Here is a 25,314-nt window from a genome sequence, read left to right on the forward strand (position 1 = left end):
AACTCCACAGCTCAGGTGCAAAATAAAGCAAAACATTGTGTTTAATAAAATGTCTCAAGTGAGCGTAACCTAGCTCTCATCAACTTGTTGAATACTCATCAAGTGGTGTGAACGTTTGGATAAAAAAGCTTGATAAGCTAATCATGTTAAATCTATGCAGAAAAAAGTGAAGTATTAGACAGGATTTTGTGAGGACTTTGGATTGCAAAGGGTTAACGTTCAGGACATCCCCAGACGTTTCTCCCTTTCTGCTCAAGAAAACCTACAACCTGAAGACAGTTTTCAACATTTGTACAGCTGATTTCAGTGTTGAAAAAAAATAGGATCTGATGACGTCATGATTCTTTAATGTATGTTGGTTAACAAATGTAATGCTGAGCATAACACTTCAGATCAGTTTAAGAATATTGTTTACATACACAGTTCAACTAACTTTATAATTATGAGTAAGTTGTAATGACATAATAAAACACTTAACTCTATCCTGTAAGCCTAATTAGTTCTCATTCCTTAAAAAAAAAGGAGCAAAAACACACTACAGCTTTTTGCTAACAAAGCAAAACGTAAAATTTTTCCTTCAACTTCACGATTGTGTGCTTTTTTATGTTGGTTTATTCGGGAACATTCCAACAAACGACAAATAAACTTTGTGGCTGCAATGTAGCAAAATGTTCAGGGAGTGTGAATACTTTTGAAAGGCACTGTCTGCAGAGGGCTGCGGTATCTCTTCTCTACTGCAAGCAGATGCTCTTTCCCATGGGGGTTAGGGAGCTGGTGAAAAAACTCTTTCCATCTCTTCATCCACGATGTACAGCAAATATAACACATCACACCATGCAGCAGGCTTTGGCACATGAGGTTGCATGTCAGTGCCTTCTGGGCTCAGACATGCTGGAAGCAGAAGCAGAGCAGAAGGAAATCAGGCTTAATGACCAGCAGGGGTAAAAGGTCAACAGTTACCCACAGCCATGCTTTCATTCAGTCGCCTACCAGAAGCAGGAGTTAGGAACATTTCAGGGGGAAGTGAGACAAAGGCATTCCTACAAAAGAACGACAGTTTTATAAAACCATCCATTTCAAATCCACACATTTGCAGTTTGCTACCAGCATCACAATGCCACACCGGCTGCTTTGCTGCCATTTCTCTATCCGAACCATGCGTTTTCTGGCCACACCTGTTTGCTCAAAGGCAAGGACGGCAACTGCTGCTGCCGGAGACATCGCACAAGTCCAGCCCGGGGTGCCACCAGCACATGGGAGACAACACAGAGCACAGATAAAGAACACAGCATCTGCAGTTCAACCCCTTCACCTTTTTTGTCAATGACAGATACAAACACACACAGAGTCACAGCAGGACGCTGCTGGACTGAGAGGGGGTGACATTTCTGAGCACTCAGTAAGTCAAAATGAGAGCCAAGAAGAAGACTGAGATTATTTATCTATTCTGAAGTGTTTGCATCAACCATAATACAGAAATAAAAGTACTAGGAGTCACGTGGATTACTACAGACTTACACATTAAAATACGCCTGGTGAGCTTAAGCTTTAATGTAACAGATGCTTTTCAGCAGACACAGCAGGTGACAGTAAATGTCATCCTGCATATTGTCAGCCAGGATAAAATCAGAGAAGCTCAGACTGCAGTCATGCATAAATTTCCTCCAGCTGGTTTGTTTCCCGTCTCTTCTCACCTTCCTCGTCCTCCTCCATCCTCAGAGCTTCTCTGGAGTACATGGCCCTCCGCAGGCTTTTCCTCTCCAGATCCGTCATGTTCTCTGCAACAGTTTCCTGAAAAAAAAAAAAACAGATTCAGGAATGGTTTCTGCACAGTTCCAGGGAAGGTTTACATCTCATCATGGGCATGGATGCCATATCAGTTTCATGTTTTGAATAATCAACATTTACCTGACTTTGATGCATGTGATTGGAATTTACTGTGAATTTGTATTTGGTGATGTTAGAACATTAAAATATGTTTCAGCCACCTAGTTGTTGTTTAGAGGGAAGGTTAAAGACTTCAGTCCAACTATAAGGATTGTTTTACTGGTCAGCATTCTCTGGATCCCTCTCATGTTAGTCTTAGTCTGTGCTGGTTTCTGGATTGTTTTGGATTATTTTGACCAATTTTCTTTACTTAATTGGGGTTTCAACAGGACAATGATCCCAACTACGTATTAGCACTGGTTTTGAAATGGAAAAGATAACAGCAGTCTGCCCGAATGGCCTGCATGTCGACCAGCTGAAATGTGCTTGAAAGTTGCATCTGAGATGACTGATCAAATATTCGCTCAGAGATCTTGTTGACGGCTACAAAAAGAATTGCTCCTTGCAAAGAGATGTTTATCCAAATATTAATGTGTGTTTGGATTAATTTTAACCTGCATGTATGTTTAAATGCAAAACATAATTTTTAATTTTTCTACTCAGTTCTTCTGTTTACTGTATAATCAGTCCACTGTGAAAAAATAATCTTACCCGTGATAAATGTACATAAACCTCTGATCTGGACTGGATGTATTTCTCATAATAAAATCACTTATCTAATTCTCTCTTTAAGCTCCTAGAACGGCTCGCTCAGAAATTTCTCAAATGAAAAGAAGTGGTGTTTTACTAAATGCTGACTCGGAGTCATTAAAAACTCATTAATACTGCGAGTGCAGGTCATTAATCACCGTCTTAAACTCCCGGTCCTGCCTGTGCATCAAGCTCTTCCACTGACTGAAGAGTTCTGTTTCAGAGTTCTGGATATCCTTCAGAGTCCCTTCAGTCTGGATCGTCCCATCTTTCATGGCTATAATCTGACATGAAGAAGCGCGGGACACAGACGAAATGTGTGCACTTTAGAGAAATCTTGGTGATGAAGCGTCTATATAGTGTTTGAGTGAAGGAAGACAGACTGAGTGGTCCTACCCAGTCCGCATGTGGTAGATACTGCAGTTTGTGTGTGACTAGCACCACTGTCCTCTTCTCCTCCCTCAGCAGTTTCAGGATGCCATCCTGCATCAGATGGTCACTCAGATGGATGTCTAAAGCAGAAAATGGGTCATCCTAAAAATATATAAGCAGACGTTTCAAAGTGCAAGAAAACAACCATCTGTCAGAACAAACAGCGGAACACAAAAGTCTGCACACCTCTGATAAAAACTCAGGCTTTTGGGATGTGGGAGAAAATGAGAAGGAGAAACGATTTCAAACGGTTTTTCACCTCCAACATGACACAAATTAGTACCTTGCAAGAGAGTTAATGCCACTTTGACTTTCTCCCATTTTGCAGTGTGTTTTAGTTGATGCACAGAGAGGTTCATGAAAAGTGGAGGAAAAATAAATCAAACTCAATTTGCGCTGTACTCAGCACTTTTATTGGGACATTATTTTTTCCCCCTCCCCTCCAGGGGGTCTTTTGTGGGCTCTAGTGTCCCTTATTTGAAAGTAGGCTGACAGTAAAGTGGGAAGGAGAGGGAGGAAGACATGCAGTAAATGTTGACGGGTCCGGGAATCGAACCCGTGACGAGGTCTCAAGGCCTCCAAACATGGGTCGCGCTATCCCCTACGCCACCACAGCACGCCCAATTGGGCCATTCTTATACATGAAAATACCTTAAGATACATGTTTTGTATGCATTTCCCCCCATTTTTATTTCTATGAGTACATCTCAGTAAGACAAAGGTCTCATTTTTAAGAGCAACCTGCTTCACATAGACAAAAAAAACAACAATATGTTGCTCAGGTCAGGGTAAAATGTAGTGATATCGTTCTCCTACACATTGCATTTTGCAAGTAGCGCAAAACATTCAGTTTACACACTTCCACATGTTAGGAACCAAGCAAAATAGATTGTTTAGGGGGGAAAAAAGTAAGTAAAATGAAACAAAAATGCCCTAAAAGACTAAAATCCATCAGGATCTGACATCTCAGAGTCATCTGCTCTGAGCTGAAGGAGTATGCTGCTATTTTTGTTATGCAGGACAGTTTCAGAAATAGAATCACGTCTGACCGAATGCTGAAATATCAAACCAATCAACCAGAGTGACTCTCTTGATAAAACCCTCTGCTCTGTGTCTGTACAGACTCACCAGAAAGACAACGTTGGTCTGCTGGTACAAGGCTCTGGCCACGCTGATCCGTTGTTTCTGTCCCCCTGATAAGATGATACCCTGCACAAGAAGATAAGAAGAAATAGTAACCCAAAGGCTTTTGGTAAAGGTGAATATGAACTTAGAAAAGAGATAATTATTTATTTCCATCACTAGAAGTGCACAAAAAAGAAATTGTAGCAGGACAGTGCTTTGACTAAATGAGGTCAGTCCAGCTTCATGCAAGCGGAAAAATCAAAGCCTTGCTGCGCAATTATCATAAAAAATGACTTGAGGACTTATATAATATGTACAGAATACTCCGGGTGGTACTGACCCGCTCACCGATCTCTGTCTGGTCTCCTTGTGGAAGGATGTCGATGTCAGGCTGAAGGGAGCAGGCCTCGATGACAGCTTTGTATCTGCGGACGCAGAATACAAATGAGGGCAGAAATCAGCTGGCAGACAGAAACAATGCTGCTGCTTTGTGTTGCTGGGCTCGCCAGCTGTCATTTCAATGATTTTACATATCAGCTGCGGCTAGGTATGCAGACCAGAACCCAACCTGAAGCAAAAGCAGAAACAGCAGTCGCTGCGAGATGAAGAGGTCAATCGAGTTGATTTCTGCTCCACACAGAAAGCAGAGAAGCTGTCCATTAATATAATTTGAATTTAAAATGCAATTACTAAACCTTGCAGCCCACATTGTTTATCAAATGCAATCATCTTTTGTGCAATAGCTCAACGTAATGGAGCCATGCAAGGGTTATGATGACATCATTCCGTGACACAAAACACAAACTAATGTATCACAAAATCAGTGCTTTCGCTTTAGGAGAGCAGCTTTGTTTCTAGAGAAGGAATTATTTGTCGGTTCTGTTGCAAAACACAGAGACAGAACTCCTTTAGATGCACTTAGATGTGCTCAATTTTAATTAAGTTTAAGACAAACAGCAGATCTGTGTGCCAAGAGTCTGTTCTGGGAAAGGCTGGGTTAACAAGAACAAATGGCCACACTAACGTAATGATCAATTCGATGAAAAAAATCAGTTATTTTGTATAATGGATTGCCGCAGAGCTCAGCGGTAGAGCAGGCACACCATAATGCAAAGGTGTCTCTGGTTCGATTCCTGGCCCGTTTAGTGCTAATAAATAAAGACCACTAGAGCCACAAAAATCTTCACTATTAATAATTATTCATAAAATGTAAATATGTTTCTTCCAGGTTGTGAACCACTCAGTCTCATAGTCCTAAAATGAATGTTGACCTTTATTAGAGTGATCTCTGCCACATTTAAAAAATCAGAAGGTGATTTCTGTCAATATCCCAGCATTAATCAAGAATAATTAAAAATTGGTTTTTACAGCCTAATTTTAGGTCTAAAACTCTCATTACCGTCACTGGCCAAAATTAATAGTTGTTTAATCAGATTTGATGTCATACTGTGATAAAAAAAATTGTTTTTTACAATGTATGTAAATGTCAAATTTCGGCTGAATGATTATCAGGTTTTTAAGTTCATTAAATGGAAGGTCATGTCTGAGGAGTTTGTGTGCTTTGCAAACAGTAGCTTATCCACAGAGCAGCACAAACCAACGATTGCTTATTGTAGCTGGCATTGAAGAAGACGCCCGTCACCATGAGAAACACAAACATGCAGAAACACCTGCTGCAGCAGCAGACAGTGTGTCTGTATTTCTCCAGATAAACCAAACAGTAGGACAAAAATGGCAGCGGCAAAGCAACAGAAGGCTTTGTTTCACAGAACAAATCCACAACAACAAAGCTCACAGGGCCATTAGTACTATATGAAAGGAAGGGAAAATGATAAACAGTCTATTAAAAAAGGCAGGCTGTTGCCATAAGAGCACAAAAGCAGCCTTTCAAACCCACCATTTGTTGTGAAATTCATGAGTGTGGGCTTGACTGTGCGCTAGTGATGCTGTGTTTTTTGATTTTGGAGACACAGGTGTTTCACAGCCTGTGTTGTTGTGCCAGGAGTGATTTAAAGAGACAGGGTTGAATTACACACCCTCTGTAAAATCAAATAGTCCTCTCTTAAAGTGTTTTACCGTCAGGTCAAACAGTAGCTTTAATTCAATCAGGGATCAGCACTTTCAATTTTGTGAACAGGCTACTGGGACAACAGAGGCTGTATTTTCATTTCACATCTCAACATGACAGCTAATAGGTCGTAATAAATACTCAGGCAGTGATTAATGAGTCCACCTCTGACATTGTTATCACTAATGCTTAAATGTGATCACATGTGTGAAGAAATAAGTCCCAAGACAAAAATGGGCAGTACAGGCTTCACAGAAAACATCAGTTCTGACTGTTAATTTGCATGCGCTGGAATTTGCTTTAGCTCACTAATAAATGGATAAAATACCCAAAGGTTTGGCTAATAAGGAAAACGAACACTTCAGGACTCCACTAATGGCCTCGTTGGTGACATTTGAAGCAATTTGCTCTGATGAACCGTGCAATCAAAAGAGTAAAAACTAGAAAAAAAATACACAGCAATGAACCTCTAATTGCAGGTACGAGTTTACCTTGATTTTATCATTGGCATCTCAAAGGTGATGTTCTCCACCACAGAGGAGTTCAGCAGCCAGGGCTTCTGGGAAGCGTAGGCCACAGGGCACCTTTTCCTGCCAGAGATTCAGTGAACACACAGAGTTATTAAACAAACGGGATAATCTCTCCATGTCTACATTTGGAGACATGGAGAGATTAAGAGAAGGCTCTTAATGGGCCTTCTGTTTCACACATGGGTTGAGGTCCAGGAGTTGTTTAAATCCCTGCATCACAAGGCCTCCTCGACCTTAGAGGCTGACACAGCTTTGAGATGTCTCCAGTCCTTAAACAAGTAGTGTGGGGATCATTAGAGGCCGTGGTGTGTTTGTGCTGTCAATATGTAGCTAAAAGGCTCAGGGCCAAGTAGGCATGCAGAGACAACAGCTGGTTGATTTCCAGATAAGACTGAGCGCACACTTCCTGCTTTTAATGATGATGTGTCTCCATGAGGACGGGTCGTCACGTTTGGACTCACCTGATGTCTTGGTCCCCTGCCGCCGCATCTCTGTCTGTGGGACTGCAGGGAAAATGTCAAACACATGACAACATCGAAACATTAGGCAGACAATAGATTATTGACCTCACTGTGTTTCTGCAATGATTAACATAAAACAAACACGCATATAGACCCGTTTTCTCTCTCCTCGCCATGGCAATCACGTCATTGCTCAGCGGCCCAAAAGCGAACAGGCAGATGTCTGCTCTACACGAACACGTCTACCATTAACAGTAATCTTGTCCTTCCTAAAAATAACGCCCTCATCCTGTTCATCTTCCTGTAATTTGCTGATATGAAAATTAGCGTCGACCTGAAGATCTGATTCCAAAAGACGAGATTAGAGAAGCTCTGAGCTTCATGCTTCCTGGTTTTCTGCTCATCCTGTCTCCATGTATCACTAAATGACGCATTTCTGAAGGTGGACAAAAGTACATTTCTTTTTCCAACAAGTCTTTCTGATTAGTGGGGATGTCAGGTTCACGTTTTGGCTCAGTACAGCCAAAAATCGAACCAGAGAAAATAATCTTTATGTTAATGAACAGTATTATTATGACGTCCACTTCAATTTGACCTTTGACCTAGTCTAATTGCCAACCCTCTAGTTTTAGATATTCAGTATTTTATTCAGAGGTATTTTATTTTTAAAAATGACACAACAGTAAACATGAACATAAGTTGTTTGCATTATTTGTTTTTCCGGGACACGTAATATTCAAATTAAGACAAAACTGAATTTTCTAATTTTTTCATCCTTTTCATAAAAAATAAAGAAATGAATTCTTGAAATATGTCATCTTGTGAGCCTTTAATCATGAAGAAAATTTACCTTTTAACTTAATTACTGAAATAAATTATCTTCTTCTCTGATATTGAAATTTATTGACAGTAAATTTTTCTGTTAGGATAAAAGTCGATTTAAAGAGAATTATCTTTCTCATTCATTCATCACAGTTTAAAAGCGTTTACATGTAGCATGAAGCATAAAAGGCTATCAAATAAATTTATGCCATCTGAATATAATGTTTTCGTGCATCATCTGAAGAAAAGGCAGAGAAAAATTATTCACTGACTCAAACTGTGCAGATGTAAATCTGACATTGTGACTGTGGATGTAATTCTGGAGCTGAAAGCAGCGAATGACATGTTGAGTTACAAATAGAAACAATTATCAAACGGGTGCTGGAATAACCCTCACACAGCCGTCAGCTAAAGAACAGCTGTCACCAAAGCTTTATTTAAAACACTGATTTATGCTTAACGTCATTGTTTCAGCACAACAGCTCAGCAGTTCACTACAGAATACCGAGCACACAACAGCTTGAGTGTTTCAGAAATCCATCCTGCAAATATATTTAGTGCGTTTGAGTCAGCCTGAGAGCTGCAGAAAATGTTCTCTACGGCCAAACTAAAAATACATCACAGTGTTGGCTTTCGTGTTTGGGTTTGGCGGGTCTTGCTTACCTTTCATTGCCTTCAGATTCAATGATGGGCATACTGTAAATAAAAACAGAACAAAAAAAGTTAAGGTTTAATTTACGGTTTCATTTTTTATGGTTTAGAAAGAAAGAGACACAAGGAAACGGCAACTATTAATGTCACTCCACAAACACAATTTTACTCCAGAGTAAAACTGTCCACACAGGTTCTGCACATGCTCAGTTGAAGCTGTGGTGTATTTTTAGGTGTGTTCGGTTGACACCTCGTCCTGACAAGGTGACTTCAGTCACATCTGTGGATGACTGGAGGATGAAGGACGATTTTACTGCCGTTTTTTACTGCAGCAGCTACAGTAACAAACACTCGTTGGGGAGGGGAGAAGGGGAGGGTGACATTTAAGAGGCTCTGATAGTTTGTTCCTGAACGTGTAAAAACCCAGCTGCTACATGCTGTGTCAGAAAAAAGAGAAGGAAATTGATCAACAAACAGTTAGGTTATTTCACACACAAGGACTTCCCAATGAACATTAGCATTTGGCTTAGTAAGGCATTGATTAGAAATTTTATAAATAATATCAAAACAAAAAAAGGTACATTTAAACACTCCAAAAGTAGAAGTGAAACTGCTACTTACGGTTATTTCTCAGAATGGGTCAAAACGATTTATATTGCTTATGATAACACAAAACACTGCAGCAGCTAAAGGACCTGTGAAGATGGAGCCTACCTACTGTCTAAACAACTAATACATCTCTTCAGGCAGAAGTGATTCTATGCATATCAATAATAGCCAGCATGTCGTTACAGATTTTGCTCTTAGCAATATGTTTGCAAAGGCAACAAAATTATGGAGAACCCACAGATAAAAACAATACTGAAAGTCTGTGAAAAACACTTCAAGCAACAACATTATCAAATGTTTTCACCACGAATCACTTGAAGGAACTTGATGGCTTGCGGGAACATCTGAGTGTTTTCCATCCTGTAGTCATTGTAATGGCATGTTAATCATGTTCATGCCTGGTTGAAGCGTAGAAAAAGTTTTCTGATTTACTTTAATCAACACCTTGGAGGATTGGGGGTAATCTCAGAGGAACAAACATGTGAGGGAGTCCTGCTTCCCACTTCCAATCAGCAGTGAGAAACTAATCTTCAGAGGCAATTCCCTCAGTTTGAAACACATCATTAAGACTTAAAGTGGAGTTAGAGGGCAATCCAGTTCCCTCCTTGCGGTGTTTAATCGTTAAGTAAAACAGATTCAAGATCAGGATTTATTTGTCGAGTATTTGGAACGATACAAGGACTCGTTCATGGGTTGTGATGGAAAAATTGGAAAGTTAAATTACCTTTGTTTTTTTTACAGAACAATCTTTTGGACTGTAAAAACTGAGCAGCACAGATAAGAAACAAATGTGCAAGAAGTGAACTATGTTTATGCTGAACTATACGGGTCATACATCCTCGAAATTCCATATCATTCATATTTTTCATCTGCAAGTTTGCAGTCTGACTAGTTTCTCAACCCCGGATAGAATTAAAAAAATATTGTTAAAGACGCCTCCAACCTCCAAACATTAAAAATAATGCAATTAGATTCACAAGCACCACCTGGAGTTCAAACTGTGCTGGACCATGTGGCTCAGTGTTTGACATTTTATATGTAAAATATCTAAGGAGTATTTCTTTTGGCAACATTTTCAATATCAAGACATAACATACATAAAGAAATGTAATCATCCTGATGCTGCTTCATCCTAATACACATCTACTAAATACCACAGGAGCACATCAAAACTGACTAAAGTGTTAAAGAAGTTAAATGTGAACTTTTTATATTATTTAGTCTTGTTGTTAGAATTGCCTGAAGAGCATGTTCAGCTTTAAAGCCTAAAGTTCCAGCCTTTCCATTATCACCAGCTTGTTGTTTCCTGGCTCTATGTCACCAGGTTGGTTTCTTGCAATGTTTATTCACAGGTTGAGATGTTTTCAGGGAGTAAATGAGGGCTGGCATTTAGCAAGGCTCAAATGCTTAATCATCTCCACACCAAGAAAGCAATTTGTTTTCAAATGTCAAGAGTAAATGTCAAAAAAAAATTCAGCTTGAATATTTTCATCTGATGTACCTGAAAGCACCACCACTGATCTTGAACATCACCTGGAATTATAATTGTTCCTTTAGTGAGTAAATTATCAATAAAACAAACTTCTAAAGCCCCGGGGGGACGGAGAAGGACAATAGACTCATGAACACCATCAGCAGGGTTGTTATAGCCGAGTCACAATCACAACTTATTTCCAAACCGGTCAATGAGAGCATCATTATGGACGTGACAGCTCTGCAGACTCACTTCCTGATTACTAATACGTCTCCCCCTGCCAGGCACAAGCCCATCTTATTTATCCTCCACTGCCTTTCACTTTATTAGCGTTTCTAATCTCAGCACTTTGTTTTTGCTGCCTTCAGTTCTGCACTGAATGAAGAGAAAGCTGTCCATAATTTATGTAGCAACGACAGCTCAAAGCCCAACTCTTCCTTTGAGGCGTAGCTGCTCATCCAAGCGTGTTTCAGCTTTAATATTTTTGACTATATAGCCCCGCCTAAAAACAGCAAATATGGTGGGCAGTGGGCACACACAGACAAGACTCCTCAAGATGCCAGCAGTCACGACGGCTACCCCTCAGCCTCCCAAGGACACATGATCTAGGTGCCGTTTGACCCAAGCCAACATCAGAGATTGTGCCAACGTGATCCTGGCACCGGAGCAGCTGGAGTGAGTGAGTAAGTGAGTTTTGCTGCCTGCCAACAGCAGCTTTAATCAGAAAACCCTAAACCTCTGTGACAAATGGAGACTGATAGCTGCATAATTGAGAGAGCCGAAGAGAAATTCAGCAACATGGACGACTCTGGACTTTACAGGGCAGACAGGGGCTCACTTTAAGCTGAGCAAGTTGAAATGAACTCTATTTATCATGTTTAAATGAAACTAAGAAATACATGAACCGCAGATGCATCTTACTGATATGAAATCAATCAATTATTCCTGTTTTAGGTCAGTTAGGATTAAGAAATTATTTGTTAAATGCCTGAAAAACAAAAGTCATTTTAGATTACATACATTTCTTTAGTGTTTGGTAGAATTGCCTTTCAATGTGGGTCAAACATTGTGGGTATTTTTTCACAAGCTTCCATCAAAATCTTGCTGAAGTTGTAGCCGATTTCTTGAGATGTAACATAAGAGAATAAGTCAGTCTCCTCGTTTACACACACATTTTCATCTTAGATCAGGACTTTGTGATGGCAACTCCAAAATATTTACTTCAAAGTCTTTAAGCCACTTTGTTACTCGCTATGTAACAGTATACACCTGAAGAGGAATAAATATCTACACATCGATGCATAGTATTTTGTGTTATTCTTTCCTCACCAGGCCATCTATTTGACCATCCTGAACAAAATACTTTAATGATCTGCAGTAATTAGGGTCGTTGTTCCTGAGTGCATTTGTTTGCTTTTGCAGTAATAATTTATTCACTGTGTGGCGGGAAAAGGAACTAAGTGAGCTGATTTGTGAAAAACCAAAACTGGGCTGTTTTTTTTATTTAAAATTCAAAAAATAAATAAAATGCTTACACAGCAAAAAAAACAAAACAACCAGTGACACAGAAACACAAGCTTATTACCGGAAGGAATCTGTCCTCTATGATACAAGTGAGCCCTTTTATTAAACTACTTGTTTTGACAGTTCAGGGACATTCATTGTCATTTTTTTCCTCTAAGCCTGGACCGCTCAGTGTGAGTCCAGTTCTTCTCACAGCCCCGACAGATGATCTCATTACCTCTGTCTGCCTCTCTGTGTGTAGGCGAAACGACTCAGAGACAACAGAGAAAATATCCACTTATTCTGTGACAACAATAACTCTTTCCTAGACAGATGTACATGAGCTCAGGATCTAGTAGGATCGTATCCAAAACTAGAGGGGATTTTAGATCAAATAAAGAAAGGGGGAAAAAAGATGAACCACTTTGTGATTTAAATCTTTAACACAAATACCTGACTGACTCTAAATATGCTAAATACATCTGGAGTTGAGTGACTGCTTGGAGACTTTAATGAGTTATTGCAGCTGTCTGACTGACAGGAAACAAGGCTCCAACATCAGAGCTGTCAGTGGAAAAAACAGGAAGGATTTTAAAACTCCTTCAGCAATTTAAATAAATATGGTGTGAAGGAAAAGATGAACATTTTTCCCAGTCAGCTGTGTGCTTAAGTTTGGAACACGTTCAAACAAAAACACAAACATCCATTTTGCAAAGAAATGGAGGCTCATAGCGGAAAGTAAATGATGCAGTAGAAAACGGATCTGCCAGCTACTGTGCAAGGTTAATGCGCTGTAGTGAATCTGGGTAAAGCAGGACGTAGGAGTGATGTATTGTAAGTATTTTTTGGGTTTATTTAGCAGATCTTGGTGTTCAGTAAATGAACACCCCAAAATCAGTTTACTGGAAAACGATGAGGTTAAAATAAACCAATAAAAACAAATTTTAATGCGGAAATCCTTTTCTATGGTAACATATTTTCTGAACTATCAACTTAGCAAAGAATAAATCAGTGTTAGCTTAATTTAAAGGAGCCAAAAAGATGTCGAGATGGAAATTTTGTGTAAATTTGGCACAACTTTAATGCAGCTGATGTTTTAAAGGTGAGAAGAAATGGAGCAGAAGATTACTTTGGTGTGGTCCTGATTTGCGGGAACAGGAACCGCTTAGCTTTTCTTCCCCGGAGCAGCTGGCTGAATTTGGGTCAGTGGTGCATAAAGCAGTCCCCACACTGCTCTGTGTCTGTATCTCCAACCATGAAGAATACAAGCCACTACTGAGTTGCATTACCCTAAAAGTTTGGTTCTCTATGTCGCTGTGTCACGGCAAGGGAGAACGTCCAAGGTGAATTAATTGCTACGTCATGAGCACAGAATTTTTTGCTGCACAAAAATACAGCAAGAAGTCCCTTAACAGAAAGCAGTTTAAATAAGCAAATCAAAATTATATAAATCAAACCTGTTCCAGATGACTGTTCCAGAGACTCTCTGCATTTCTCCCAGTGCTGCCAGCAGGAGAGATGACTTCCCACAGCCTACCTGACCCACAATCATGGTCAGCTTTCCTGGCAAAAGAACATCAGAGGAACAGTTTTACTGCAAATTAACAAGAAAACCTTTTTAAAGAGAAAAACTGGGAGAACGTATTATAGGTACTTTGTTCTTTTATTTATTGAAGCTCACCAAAGGGAATCTTAATGTCCACATTCGACAGTGTTGGTGGTCCATCTGTCCAGGTGAAATAACCACTACTTATCTGAAAACAGTTCAGAAGTTGAGATGGAAAACATGTAAGAAATAAATTTGCGTTTCATAAAAAAACATAGTCAAGTACAAGTCTTTTTTTTAAATTTAGAAAACATTTTAAATTGATGTAAATTACTTTTTCTGTATTTTTTTCTGTCAAATTTATGAAATTGGCAAGGATGTTGAAGAGAAGCCATTCATAAAGCTAAAATTTTAAATGTGCAGAACATGCTTTGATGAGACACTTGAGAGCTGCAGTCACTGAGCTGCTCCTTTCAGAAACCTGATGATTCTGCTGATGCTTCTGGTGAGAAACAAAAACTAATCCCATTTTCTGAGCAGCTTTCAGCAAAACAAGGAGAGGCACAAAACCTACAAAGAAGATGATGAAGTAAACAGTTGGAGCCTGTTGTGGTTGCAGTAAAAATGAAGATACATAGAAACACATATGGGATTGTACATCCTGAGAAAATGTTTCTTACTTTCAGGTTGTTTTTTTTCAATATGCAGCTATGAGAGGTGAGCTACAAAGTGTTTGGAATCATGGTGGCATTAAGGTAGACATAAAAATATCTGAATTGTTAAAAATAAAACCAAAAGTCAGCAAATTATGAGTTGTTGTTGTTTTGTTTTTTTTGTTTTTAAATGATGTAAAAGTTGTGTTTCTAAATTAATTTTCTTCAGCTAACTGAGGGCAAAAATCGCATTTTGGATTGTAAAGGTTGCAGATCTATGACAAAATTAATTCACACAATATCATTGCAGCACCGATATTTCCCAGGGCTGCTTCCTCTCATGCAAGGAAATCTTTAAAGGTCATCATTGGCAGTGAAAACCCAGATAAAAACGCCTTCACCTCCTTTTCTTTCATTGAACTCCAGAGTGTCCAACAGCTGACCTTTAACAAAAGCTAAACCTATAGAGGTTTTCACGCTCTTGCAACCGTCATCTTAACCCTCTGCAACAAGTCTCATCAGTCTCACCTTGATGCAGATGTCTTGGTCCACCTCCTGCGAAGGCCCGTCGCCCTCCTGGTCGCCCTGTGAGCTGTAGTTGTTCCACTCGTCCCTCGGAGGGCGCTTCCGGTTCACCACCTTCAGTGGCTGGAAGTATCGGGACAAAAAGGAGGAGGACGACGAAGGGAAAGGCTTAGAGGATGACTAGACGAGGGTTGTATGATAACCAGAGTGAATAGGAGGGTTAATGGAGGAAGAAGACAACAATCAGAGCTAAATAACAGCTCAGGCAGAGCAGAATGGAAGAAACTGCGAGTCAAGTGTTTCCCCCTCGTTTCCACAGCAAAGACAGCCAGGTTTGGCTTTACCCACCACTGCCTGGTATCTGTTCTGGTTGTGGTTACTGCAGCCAGACGACACGGTCGCTTTGGGCTCCTGTTCTTCTCCGATCTCATCGCTTGAGAAAAACTCGCTGAGCTTCTGAACACTGAAAAACAACAAGAATCAAAGTGAGAATTGATGGAAAAATAATAACTCAAAGACTGGTCTCCTGATTCTAATAGGGTGTCATGAAAAAGAAAAACTGACTTGAGATGAGTCAGTAGTTCATAGTGAATAAGCTCTCATGAGTGTTTTCTCTTTCTCTGCCTCACACACACTCACATATCTTGGCGTCTTTCCAGAAAATCCTTCCTTTCTGCAGCTAATTGTCACATAAATGCAAAATACACCAGTAATCAACCTCAATTAACACTAATTTGTTCAATTTCACGCACAGTAAACATGACAAGTACATCAGTTTTCAACAATACAACATGAGATGAGCCTCACAAATTGCAAGAACATCACCAACCATCGAGTACTGGGTTATGCAGTAATAATACCATTCTCATCATATTTTCATCATGATCGTTTGTTTTTTTTTCTGCTTAAATAAGTATTTCCATCATATTTATGCAAAGATAAGCCACACTGAGGAGATTTTCTTTTCTTTTCCTGACGCAGTTTAAGTGTGCCACATTTCTCTGTTCTTAAGATAAGAATCTCTAAGGATCGTGGGCAGCTTCGCCGCCCACTCTCTGCAAAATAAGGTCCTCTAGTGATAGTGGTGCACACCAGTGACGGGACATATCTGAAGAAGAAATGTGTGCAATGTGTGATCAAGGCAGTTTCTCTCCATGACTGCAGAACTCTCCAATCTCTCATCATTTCCCAGCAGCACTGTTGGAGGAAACAGTTTTGAAAGCAAAGTGTCTTCATTACTACTTCAGTGTTTCTCACTAAATTCAAGTGTGTGTGCTTAGATATCCTTCAAGCACTTCAAGAAACAAAACTAAGTTCTTTTTTATTTTTTTACTTTCACATTTGGTTGGACATGTTTTGCTTTTTGGGTCATGATTTTGTGCTACTCACAGCACCTTCGAAAAGTATTTATAACCCTTGAACCTCTGCCAAATTTTGTCAGATTGAAACTATAAACGTCAATGTAGTCTATTGGGATTTTTATGGGTCATACCCACAAAAAGTAGAGTGGGAGTAGAAAGTATGAGGACAGTGAATAAAAAACAATCAATAAAAGCCAGATTTCTGGTCACGAATAATAGCTGCTTTGTTCTCCAACCTGAGCTGTGGATCCCTGCAGCTCCTCCAAAGTTACCACAAGGCTTTTGGCTGCTTTTCAGATAAATATTTTTCACTAAAGCCTGTCAGTCCTTCGAATGAAGGACTGGACTGTTTATTTGAAACGTATTAATCAGTTAATGCCCTCTAAGAAAAAAAACTTCTGATGACTTTGCAAATTATTAGTGGTTACAGTGAGATCTGCTTAGTAATTAGACAATTAGGCAACTTATTTTATTTAATAAAATAAGTTGCCTAACTTATTTAGGCAACTTATAAGTTGCCTAACTTATAAGTTAAACAAGAGGGCTTGAAAACAAATAAACAAGAGGGCTTGAAAACAAATATCAACTATTGGGCAAAAAATAACATTGATGTTTGTAAGAAAAGCATAGGGATAAAAGCTGTCAAATACTGTACAGGGCTTCTTAAGCAATTAGGATTCAACTGTGCTGAAGTCCTTCCAGGACGGTTGGAATAATCAACAGGGATTAGGATAACGGATAAGTTAGGCAACTTATAAGTTGCCTAACTTATAAGTTAGGCAACTTATAAGTTGCCAAAGTCTGATGACTTTGCAAAGTCATCAGACTTTGCAAAGTTCTGATGACTTTGCAAATTATTAGTGGTTACAGTGAGATCTGCTTAGTAATTAGACAATTAGGCAACTTATTTTATTTAGTGGAACCATAGTATAACAGACTGAAAGATAATTAGGACTTTTTCTACTTCCCAATTAAGCTGTACTTTGTGCAAAATAAGATAAACTGAGGTTTGTGGTAGTAAAGTGGATGTATAAATACTTCACACAAAGCAGTGCAGAGCATCAAGACATCTTTTCAGCTGATTTTCTTTGACAATAAAAGCATGTAGGTTTACAAATGGATTTAATAGCCTCAATTTCCTCTAGACAAGGACCTGCGTACAGCTCAGCGTAATGAGCAGAGCTCTATGAGCGGCCGAAAGGGATGACATGATTAGAGCCTGGTGGAGGACGGACAGACATCTGCAGCCTGATTGCAAATGATGCTACTGGTGTCAAAGTAATTGTAAAGCTCTTGGCTGAAATGAATAAATCGTAGGGTCATCGAAACAAAATGGCAGAAAAGTGATGGTGTTAGTCCCAGGATCCAATAATGAAGCAGCTCCGTCTGCTGCGGGGAAAAGGTCAAGTGCTTCAACTAATCAGGTTGTTTTTCAGCACTCTGCTCGCTCTCAGGTGGGTTGCAGTTTAGCTGCGCCTTTAGCAAAACTAACCACAGACGTTTATTACTGATAAATGCCTATAACCCCATGAATAAATAGGCTTATCGGCATGTCTCACCTCACGAGGGCCTTGACAGTGGAGCGCACCACGCTGGAGAGGAGGAAGAGCGGGGTGACCAGGATGTGGAAGAGAGACAGGGAGGCGAAGGCCACGGCCGGGGACAGGTCAGCGTCCTCTGAAATATGGACGTGAACCACAAAGGTCTGCAGAATGGACAAATTGCCTGAGGTTAGTCTGAAATAAATCAACTCACTTCCTTGACGCTGACAGTCAGGTGTGACCAGCTCAAGGCAAAATGTCTCAGAGACAAACTGATCTGCTGTCGAAGTGTTGTCATCTGTTGAAGAAGATGAATTGTTTGTCTACATGTGTCCCTCAGAGTCACCCTCCCTGCTTGGGGGTCTCTGTCTTTTCTGATTTTCTTTAACAGCCCAAGTCAGCGGCCTTGAAGGAATTCTATTAATACAGGAAGGATTTAATGAGTGGCTGTCAAGTCACCCTCTGAAATGCTTTCCAACATCCAGGAGTTATCCATGCTTCACCGCGGGGTGAATACACAACACCATGAACCGGTCACCAAGTAAAATACGAAGCTGGGCAAACAGAAACATAATTTAAAGTGAATTAGCAGGAAAACTCACCGTCAGCACAGCTGCAATCGGGATAGCTGCATTCATGAAAACTGGAAGCAGGAAACACAAACAGGAGGAGGATGTGAAGACTTTTCCAGGATTAACAAGCAAAAACAAACATCATGAGGCAGAAAAGAAAGATTTTCATCAACTAAGCCGTAGTTTTCTCATGTACTCTCAAAGATAGATTAGATAGTACATACATTTGCACATGTAAAATTGTAACCCATATTAAAACGTTAGAAAGAAATGTAGTTAGAGCAATTTCACTTTAGAATTGTTTTTGTGAACTTCTAGTTTTCCTTGACTTTCTGTTTGCCTAAAGTTGTTTCTTTTTCTCTAACCATTCAGTTTGACATCATACGTTTACAAAAAAAGTATTTATTTTCATGCTGTACACAGTTTTTGACCAAAGGTGCAACATATTTGTCCACATCTGAAATAAAACTGTATCATGATTCTTGTTATCTTTGATATTTTCCTGCGAACTGACAGCATGCAACCAATATTATCAACAAAACGTTTTATTCCAATGAATTAGTCCCAGCAACAAAACTCTGACTGCTCTTCCTAGTTTGCAGTAGTTGATTTCAGACGGAGAACAGCCAACAGACTGCGGCCACGGCTTTTTAAATAAAACACCTGATGTCTGCTATTTCTGATGATTGGTAAATTATTGACTGTAATTTTTGCAATTTACTTCAAAAGTAGTTTTCTTGAATCTCTGCATTTCCTGCACATGCTCTGTTAAACCAATAATTTTTGCCTGATAGCATACTGGATATTGATGTGTACAGGGCAAAGGCCTGCAGGCTGGTGAGCTCCTTGCCCCTCGTCTCCTCCACGCTGTCTCGGAAGATGTGCTCCCAGGCGTACAGCTTCAGCAGCTTGATGCCACGGAGAAGCTCGTTTGTCTTTTTCAGACGCTCGCTGGAGTATTCCTGAAAGTGTGAAAACTGAAATTGAAGTCTGACGCGTCAAGGACACAAACCGCACGCGAGGGCAACACAAGAGCAGCCGCTGGAGTTCTCAAGCAGTGGGGATACCTGAGGTGAGATAGACTTTTGTTGTTGAATTGTGTAAAGTCCAACATGCCTTAAGGACTTCTGCTGCTTCAAAAAGCGGCATGAGTCACTTAACATCTCTTTTTCGCATTCAGTAATATATTTACTCTCCACTAAACAAAAACGTTTCTGATATCAGTAATCAGAAATGCCTAATTTAGCTTGACTGCAAAGCATTTCCGCTCACTCCAGCTGGTTTTGACTGCTTTAAATACAATAATCTGACATTTAAGATTTTTCAATCCAGAGGACAGAATAAGCCATCTCTGCCTGCTTTATAAGAATAAAACAAGATATGAACAGTGTACAGAAACACTCACCAGGGTATTCTTTTGTGTTTGTGACAGCTTTGTGGCTACAAAGTATTGAACAGGAGCTAACACGGCGATGACGGTGGCTCCAATCAAGGCACTGATTCCCAAGAGGTAGTAGAGGAGGATCACCCCCAGAATGATCTGAAAGGCAATGAACACAAAAATTAAATATCGTAGGAGGGAGGAGAGCCGTGCCTTCAGTGAGAATGTGTGCACTTTTACAATGCCCAGTGGCAATCCTATTCGTGTGCTGCCCATGTAGAGTTTTTATGGTAGAGAGAATAAAGAACGAAGCAGCAGAGAGCAGAGAGACGATGTTTGAGCTTTTTATTCCATACAGGGAGCAGCAAGATGTCAAAAGGACAGAGAAACAGATCCTCGTGGATTTTATTTAGTGGTCTGTTGTGTACCAGGTTCTGATGTGATTTAAATGTAACCTCAAGATTTAACATTGTCATTATTTATGAAACAAAAATGTTTTTAAGAACACATTAGCTGCTCCAAATGGATTTAAGGCAAGCAGCCAGATGCTACGACTCTAATTAACCAAGTATCAGCTCTGACCATTATGATCAAATGATCCATTTAGGGAGCAAACAGGTGTTTACACAGTGCCAAACAGGAAGAGATGCAGTCATCACTTCCATCAATAGGATCTGACCTTTAGAACCTGTGCACCCTCCAGACACTGAATTTATCATGAACTCATATATATTAATATGTGAGGCCATCTGCCAGACAATTAAAGCCTGAATGAATTTGGGTCGCATAAGTAATACTGTTGAAAGGAGAATGAGATTAAATTCCTCCACAACGTCGATTTTGACCTCATCTTCAGTAAATAATGATTGAGCCAAACAGTTTGTGTGTTTTTTCCCCAAAGGAATTAACGGTTTATAGGTTTTATAAGCTTGTAAACACCAGTTTGGGTTTATTGTATCCTGTTCTGTAAAATCTGATTGTTCAAAAGAGGGAGCACTTTCTTTTAACCACGACTGCATGTGGTGAAGGGAAGTGCAGCCACTTACATGACCTCGATATTTACCAGGAAACATAAAGACAGCACAGATTTTTACATGGGAAGAAACACACAAAGAAAGACATGACTTTGAGATTCTTTAACATTCCTCACATCGCTGTCGTCCCATTAAGTGACATAAATGCAACAAACTACATGTTAACTTCTCTGCCGCTCTGCACAGTCCGTCGTTATTGGCACGGCAATAACTGCATGCTGACTTCAGGAAACCAGATGAAGACTTTTGTGACACCTCCCCGTCGTCAACGCCGACAAGATGATGTACAGTATGCCGCTGGGGTCGAGGTGGCTGATTCTCTTTTAGTCCCAGGCAAGACAGTCATGCAGACGCAGTGTCTGTCAGCTCCTCACATTACAGAATCCTGATTTAAAAGGGTTCACACAGGACTGAGAGCAGCTTTTCAAAGGCGTCAGTGCTTTCAGAGCAGAGAAATGCCAGCTAGGAGGGTCCCGGTGATAAAAGCAAGGAGCTCCACCCGGAGCTCACTTTGAAGGGAACAAGTCTAAGCCTCATCCTAATCCAGACAGAGGGGCTTACATGTTTTTTTGTGCGTGTTTTTCTATCCTACGCCGGTACCATGGAAGATTCAGAATTTGATATAAAAAGAAACTTCTTGAAATATTATTTCTAGTACAGATGAATGTGATGCCTAAATAAAAAGGCCTTTTTTGTTTATCCAAGGACACAATCGAAATTGGCTGTCAGTTCCATCTTCATGCGTCTCTTCTTTTTTCTGATCATGCCCCTTCATTCAATTCCTCAAGTTTCCTCCCTTAGAGATGCTGATATTGATCTCCACACAAATCGAAACGAATATCTCCATTCCTAAAATATCCCCGGAAGGGAGAAGATGAGGAAGGGACAGGACGGTCATGGCATTTCAGGTCGGAGAAACAAAAACATCAGCATCTGAGATGCTCCAGATCCTCTTGCTGCAGATGCTGAAGCTTCTCGTAGCAGGAAAAGCACTTGTGTGTTTGATGGGATTAAAAATGACAGATTTCAAATGATATTCCTGTCACTTTTTGTTCGTCAAAGCTTGGTTGGCGAGAAATTGGAAATTAGCTGTCAAACCTAAATGTCAAACATTTTTGTCTGTTGTCATAATATACGCTGCTCACAAAAATTCCGGTTTGCTTGATGGGAAGAACAAAACTATGGGGAAGCTGAATTTAAAAACACCTTCAAAATAGTTTCTCTGGTTCCTGTGTGAGTGAAAGCAGCCCTCACAATGCTGAGACAAACGTCTGATGCTGTGGAGGATGGGAGCTCCTCTAAGATCTGGACCAGTCAAACCAGTCACACTGAGCAATGCTGCAGGTAGAGAAACATCCTCAGTGGCTTCTCCATTCCCTTTACTGTCAGATTTACTCAGTCTGATGTGGTATTTTATATGTAATGTAAAACCAGTTGGATTTTGACTAGATTTTTTTTTTCATGTGAATTTGCCAAATTTGATTCTGTTTATTTCATCATCATGAGCCTAGCAAATAGTACATTCAAGTTATCTATCTTCTTCACTGTTTGGTTTGTTATTATTTGAGAAGTCTTCCTTTTTAGTGTTTTTAGCGATACAGAGATATTTGTGAATTAGTTTTGGGCATGATTTCATCTACAGTCACTTTTTAACTCTTATATTTTTAAAGTTTATTCTTTTTTTAAATGTTAATCTGACAACTTTTCTTCATCTTTTGTCAGTGCAGTCTTTTAAATCCATGGAAGTGGTCAAGAATTTATTTTCAGACATAATAAATTTGCTGATAACCAATGCGAGTGATTTGATGTTTGGTGACCTCTGAGACTTGTTGGGTTTTGGACACTGGACGATTTTAAATGAGTTGATAGTTGCAATAGCAAAGGCTCCAGGGTGCCAGGCAGAAATCACAGGGTTCAATAAAGGAGTTTCAGGCTTTCAGCTACAATCATCAAGTCTGTTTCCGATTGTTCAGGCAGAGACATTCACATCAGTGACCTGTTTGGGGGCCGTCTTGTTTGGCTCCCACACTGATCATCTTGCTGCTCCTAGAACAGAAGAGCAGGTACTGATGGGTTAAGAACTTTCTCCTGTCCTGTTAAGCCTTCATAGAATGACTTCCTCTTTCCTGGAATGTCCTCTCTGCTCTTTACGCTGTGCTGGGTGACCAAGCACACTTTCTGGGAAACACACATATTGATATCGCTGCAGTTGGACCTGTGTAACCTCTGCAGGTGCAGGGAGCTCCTTCTGATACCCGTGTTGATGCTGGCCAAATCCAAATGCAAAACTACTGAAAACATTTTATTTTATTTTTTTTTAAATATGATGAAAATGGTAATATGGTTTCTGTCTCAGTTGGTTGTCTCCTTGTTGCCTCTTTAATGCTCCTGTTGCTAATTTGATGAAAATAAAATCAACAAGCACCTCTGGTACTAAACTGACCCAGTCAATGTTTGGCTTATAGCTAAAATCAAAGAAAAAAATATATATATTTTGTTTAATAATTGGCTTAAAAATAAATGGACATTACAGAAACATTAACCATAAACATGTTATCCCCTTCACTGCGGTTGCTGCTGTTTGACTTCAAGATGTTTCTAGAGTAATATGCTTTTGCTCATGGTATCATCTGGTGAACCTAAAGAGTCAAAATTCATAGAAACTTTTTTCTATGGATTTTTTCACCTAAGGTGAAATTCAAAAGCTCTCTGACTCATCAAGTCCCAGGAGAAGTCAGCAAAGTTCATGAATAATTGATTCACTCAAAGTTTGAGGCAGACAGATGAGCACTGATGATGAATAAAAATGCTGGTGTAACATGTGAAACACCAGCAGGCCTTAAGTGCCCATGACAGGTGAAGCACAGATTTATTTTATTTGCCGTGGCTCTGTAACGAGACATAATGTCAGCACAGTCACTGTTTGCTGGACAGTTTAGTTCGCAGCGGGTTCAGAATCTGACGTTCTACATCCGCATAAAATCCTGCAGAGAATTGTTCATTTGCTGTTGGTATTGAGTCTGCATTAAAATTGTATGCAGAAACAAAATCACACCATAAACAAAAGCAATCCCTTGAGTTCAGCCTGGTGGAAAATTAAATCGAATGGTACAAGCGCTTTGATTTTTTTCATATTTATTTATTTATTTTTGGCTAAAAAATATTGTAAAGATTTTGTTTTATGTTTTTGCTTTATCTCTTCAGTCTTTCAACATGATATAAGGCTCTGAATTGTTATTCTCATTTGGAAAACAAACATGTTTTTGCAAAAGAATTTTCTACTGGAAAGACATAAAAAGACACGAAAGATATTCTAAAAATTACTCCGATGTGACTACACTTTGCTGCAGAACAGCACGGCTATGCAAAAGAACCAACGTTTGTTTTGAGCTGGGATTAGTGAGACCAAAAACCAAAATGGTGACAAGGCTTTTTTTAAGATGTTGATAGCAAGTCATAAAAAACATTCAAGTGCAGAAAAAGTATTTCTTTTATAAATAGCTATTTAATAATGATAAGCACGGTTTGACTAATGTGGAAATAAACTGATCAAGTTTTCTTTTAAGAATGAGAGCAGTGAAAAATGTTTTTGTTGTTTAAAACTGTCACAATGTACGATAAATACAAAGGATATCCTGATCCAATCCTACGTATCATCTCAGCGACCTGGTCAAGCATATGGAGGCGGTCAGTGTCAGACTTTGATAAACTTAACAGATTATAAAAGATGCACTGTCAAAACTTTTATAAGCCCAAACAAATTGACTTTTTCAATTGAAGTCTGACCTGTGAGTCTTGACAACACACAATTAACTGGAGCCACACGTATATATTTTACAATCAAAATTATTAATGTAAACATGCTAATCTTAGCCTGGCCTCTAAACATGGTTTTATTGAAGACAGTGGCTGTATGTGCTAAATGTTGTGCATGTTCAGAAACACCAACAAAGCACATTTCAGGTTGTGCACTCAGGATATTACAGCCCTCTAAATCATCTAAACCTTCCCACCAACTTAAATTAAACCTGAAGTGAGTAAGTATCATGCGATGATGAATTTCCAAATATTATTAAACCTCTAGGGTTTGCTAAAACAGTAGCTCCATTAAAAGCTGTTTATAATTCTCATTTTCCTTGTCCTCATTGGTGTTAGGGTTAGGGTTAAAAAACCTGTTCACTGGGGAAACTAAGAGCTTTCTAATAGACTGCACACAATAACAGAGAATCAATTTAACGCCTACTGCGGCAATAACATCCAATACTGAAGATTAATGTTCTCAACCTCACAATTCTCACCATACATCACTTTATTTCCCACATAGTAAAAATGCCTGCTGAGTGAGCTCTAAGAGATCAAGCAAATCCAGATACGTATTTGTGGAATAATAGGAGAAACATGTTGCAAAAACACAAATATAGTAGCTTTATAATGACGCTTAGTGAGGAAGAAAAGGGAACAGAACATACAAACAAATCAAAACGCCTCACAGAAAGGAGATTATTAAGT

The 25,314-nt window shown here is 39.5% G+C and overlaps 1 protein-coding gene across 1 annotated transcript in view; it reads right to left on the minus strand.

The window, feature by feature from the left end:
• abcc8 (ATP-binding cassette, sub-family C (CFTR/MRP), member 8) overlaps positions 1-25,314 on the minus strand; it is a 63,559-nt gene that overhangs the window by 16,426 nt on the left and 21,819 nt on the right. The window contains exons 10-25 of the mRNA XM_044125341.1: positions 19,796-19,930; positions 19,190-19,352; positions 18,421-18,461; positions 17,837-17,982; positions 15,265-15,379; positions 14,920-15,039; positions 13,874-13,946; positions 13,650-13,755; positions 8,619-8,651; positions 7,134-7,175; positions 6,634-6,732; positions 4,415-4,499; positions 4,078-4,158; positions 2,914-3,051; positions 2,676-2,801; positions 1,695-1,791 (exon numbers count right to left, since the gene is read on the minus strand). Coding sequence (XP_043981276.1) covers positions 1,695-1,791; positions 2,676-2,801; positions 2,914-3,051; positions 4,078-4,158; positions 4,415-4,499; positions 6,634-6,732; positions 7,134-7,175; positions 8,619-8,651; positions 13,650-13,755; positions 13,874-13,946; positions 14,920-15,039; positions 15,265-15,379; positions 17,837-17,982; positions 18,421-18,461; positions 19,190-19,352; positions 19,796-19,930 — 1,600 coding nt within the window. The remainder of the gene's footprint in view (positions 1-1,694; positions 1,792-2,675; positions 2,802-2,913; positions 3,052-4,077; positions 4,159-4,414; positions 4,500-6,633; positions 6,733-7,133; positions 7,176-8,618; positions 8,652-13,649; positions 13,756-13,873; positions 13,947-14,919; positions 15,040-15,264; positions 15,380-17,836; positions 17,983-18,420; positions 18,462-19,189; positions 19,353-19,795; positions 19,931-25,314) is intronic.

The sequence above is a fragment of the Gambusia affinis genome, linkage group LG08 (assembly GCF_019740435.1).
Source record: "Gambusia affinis linkage group LG08, SWU_Gaff_1.0, whole genome shotgun sequence".
NCBI classification, from domain to species: Eukaryota; Metazoa; Chordata; class Actinopteri; order Cyprinodontiformes; family Poeciliidae; genus Gambusia; species Gambusia affinis.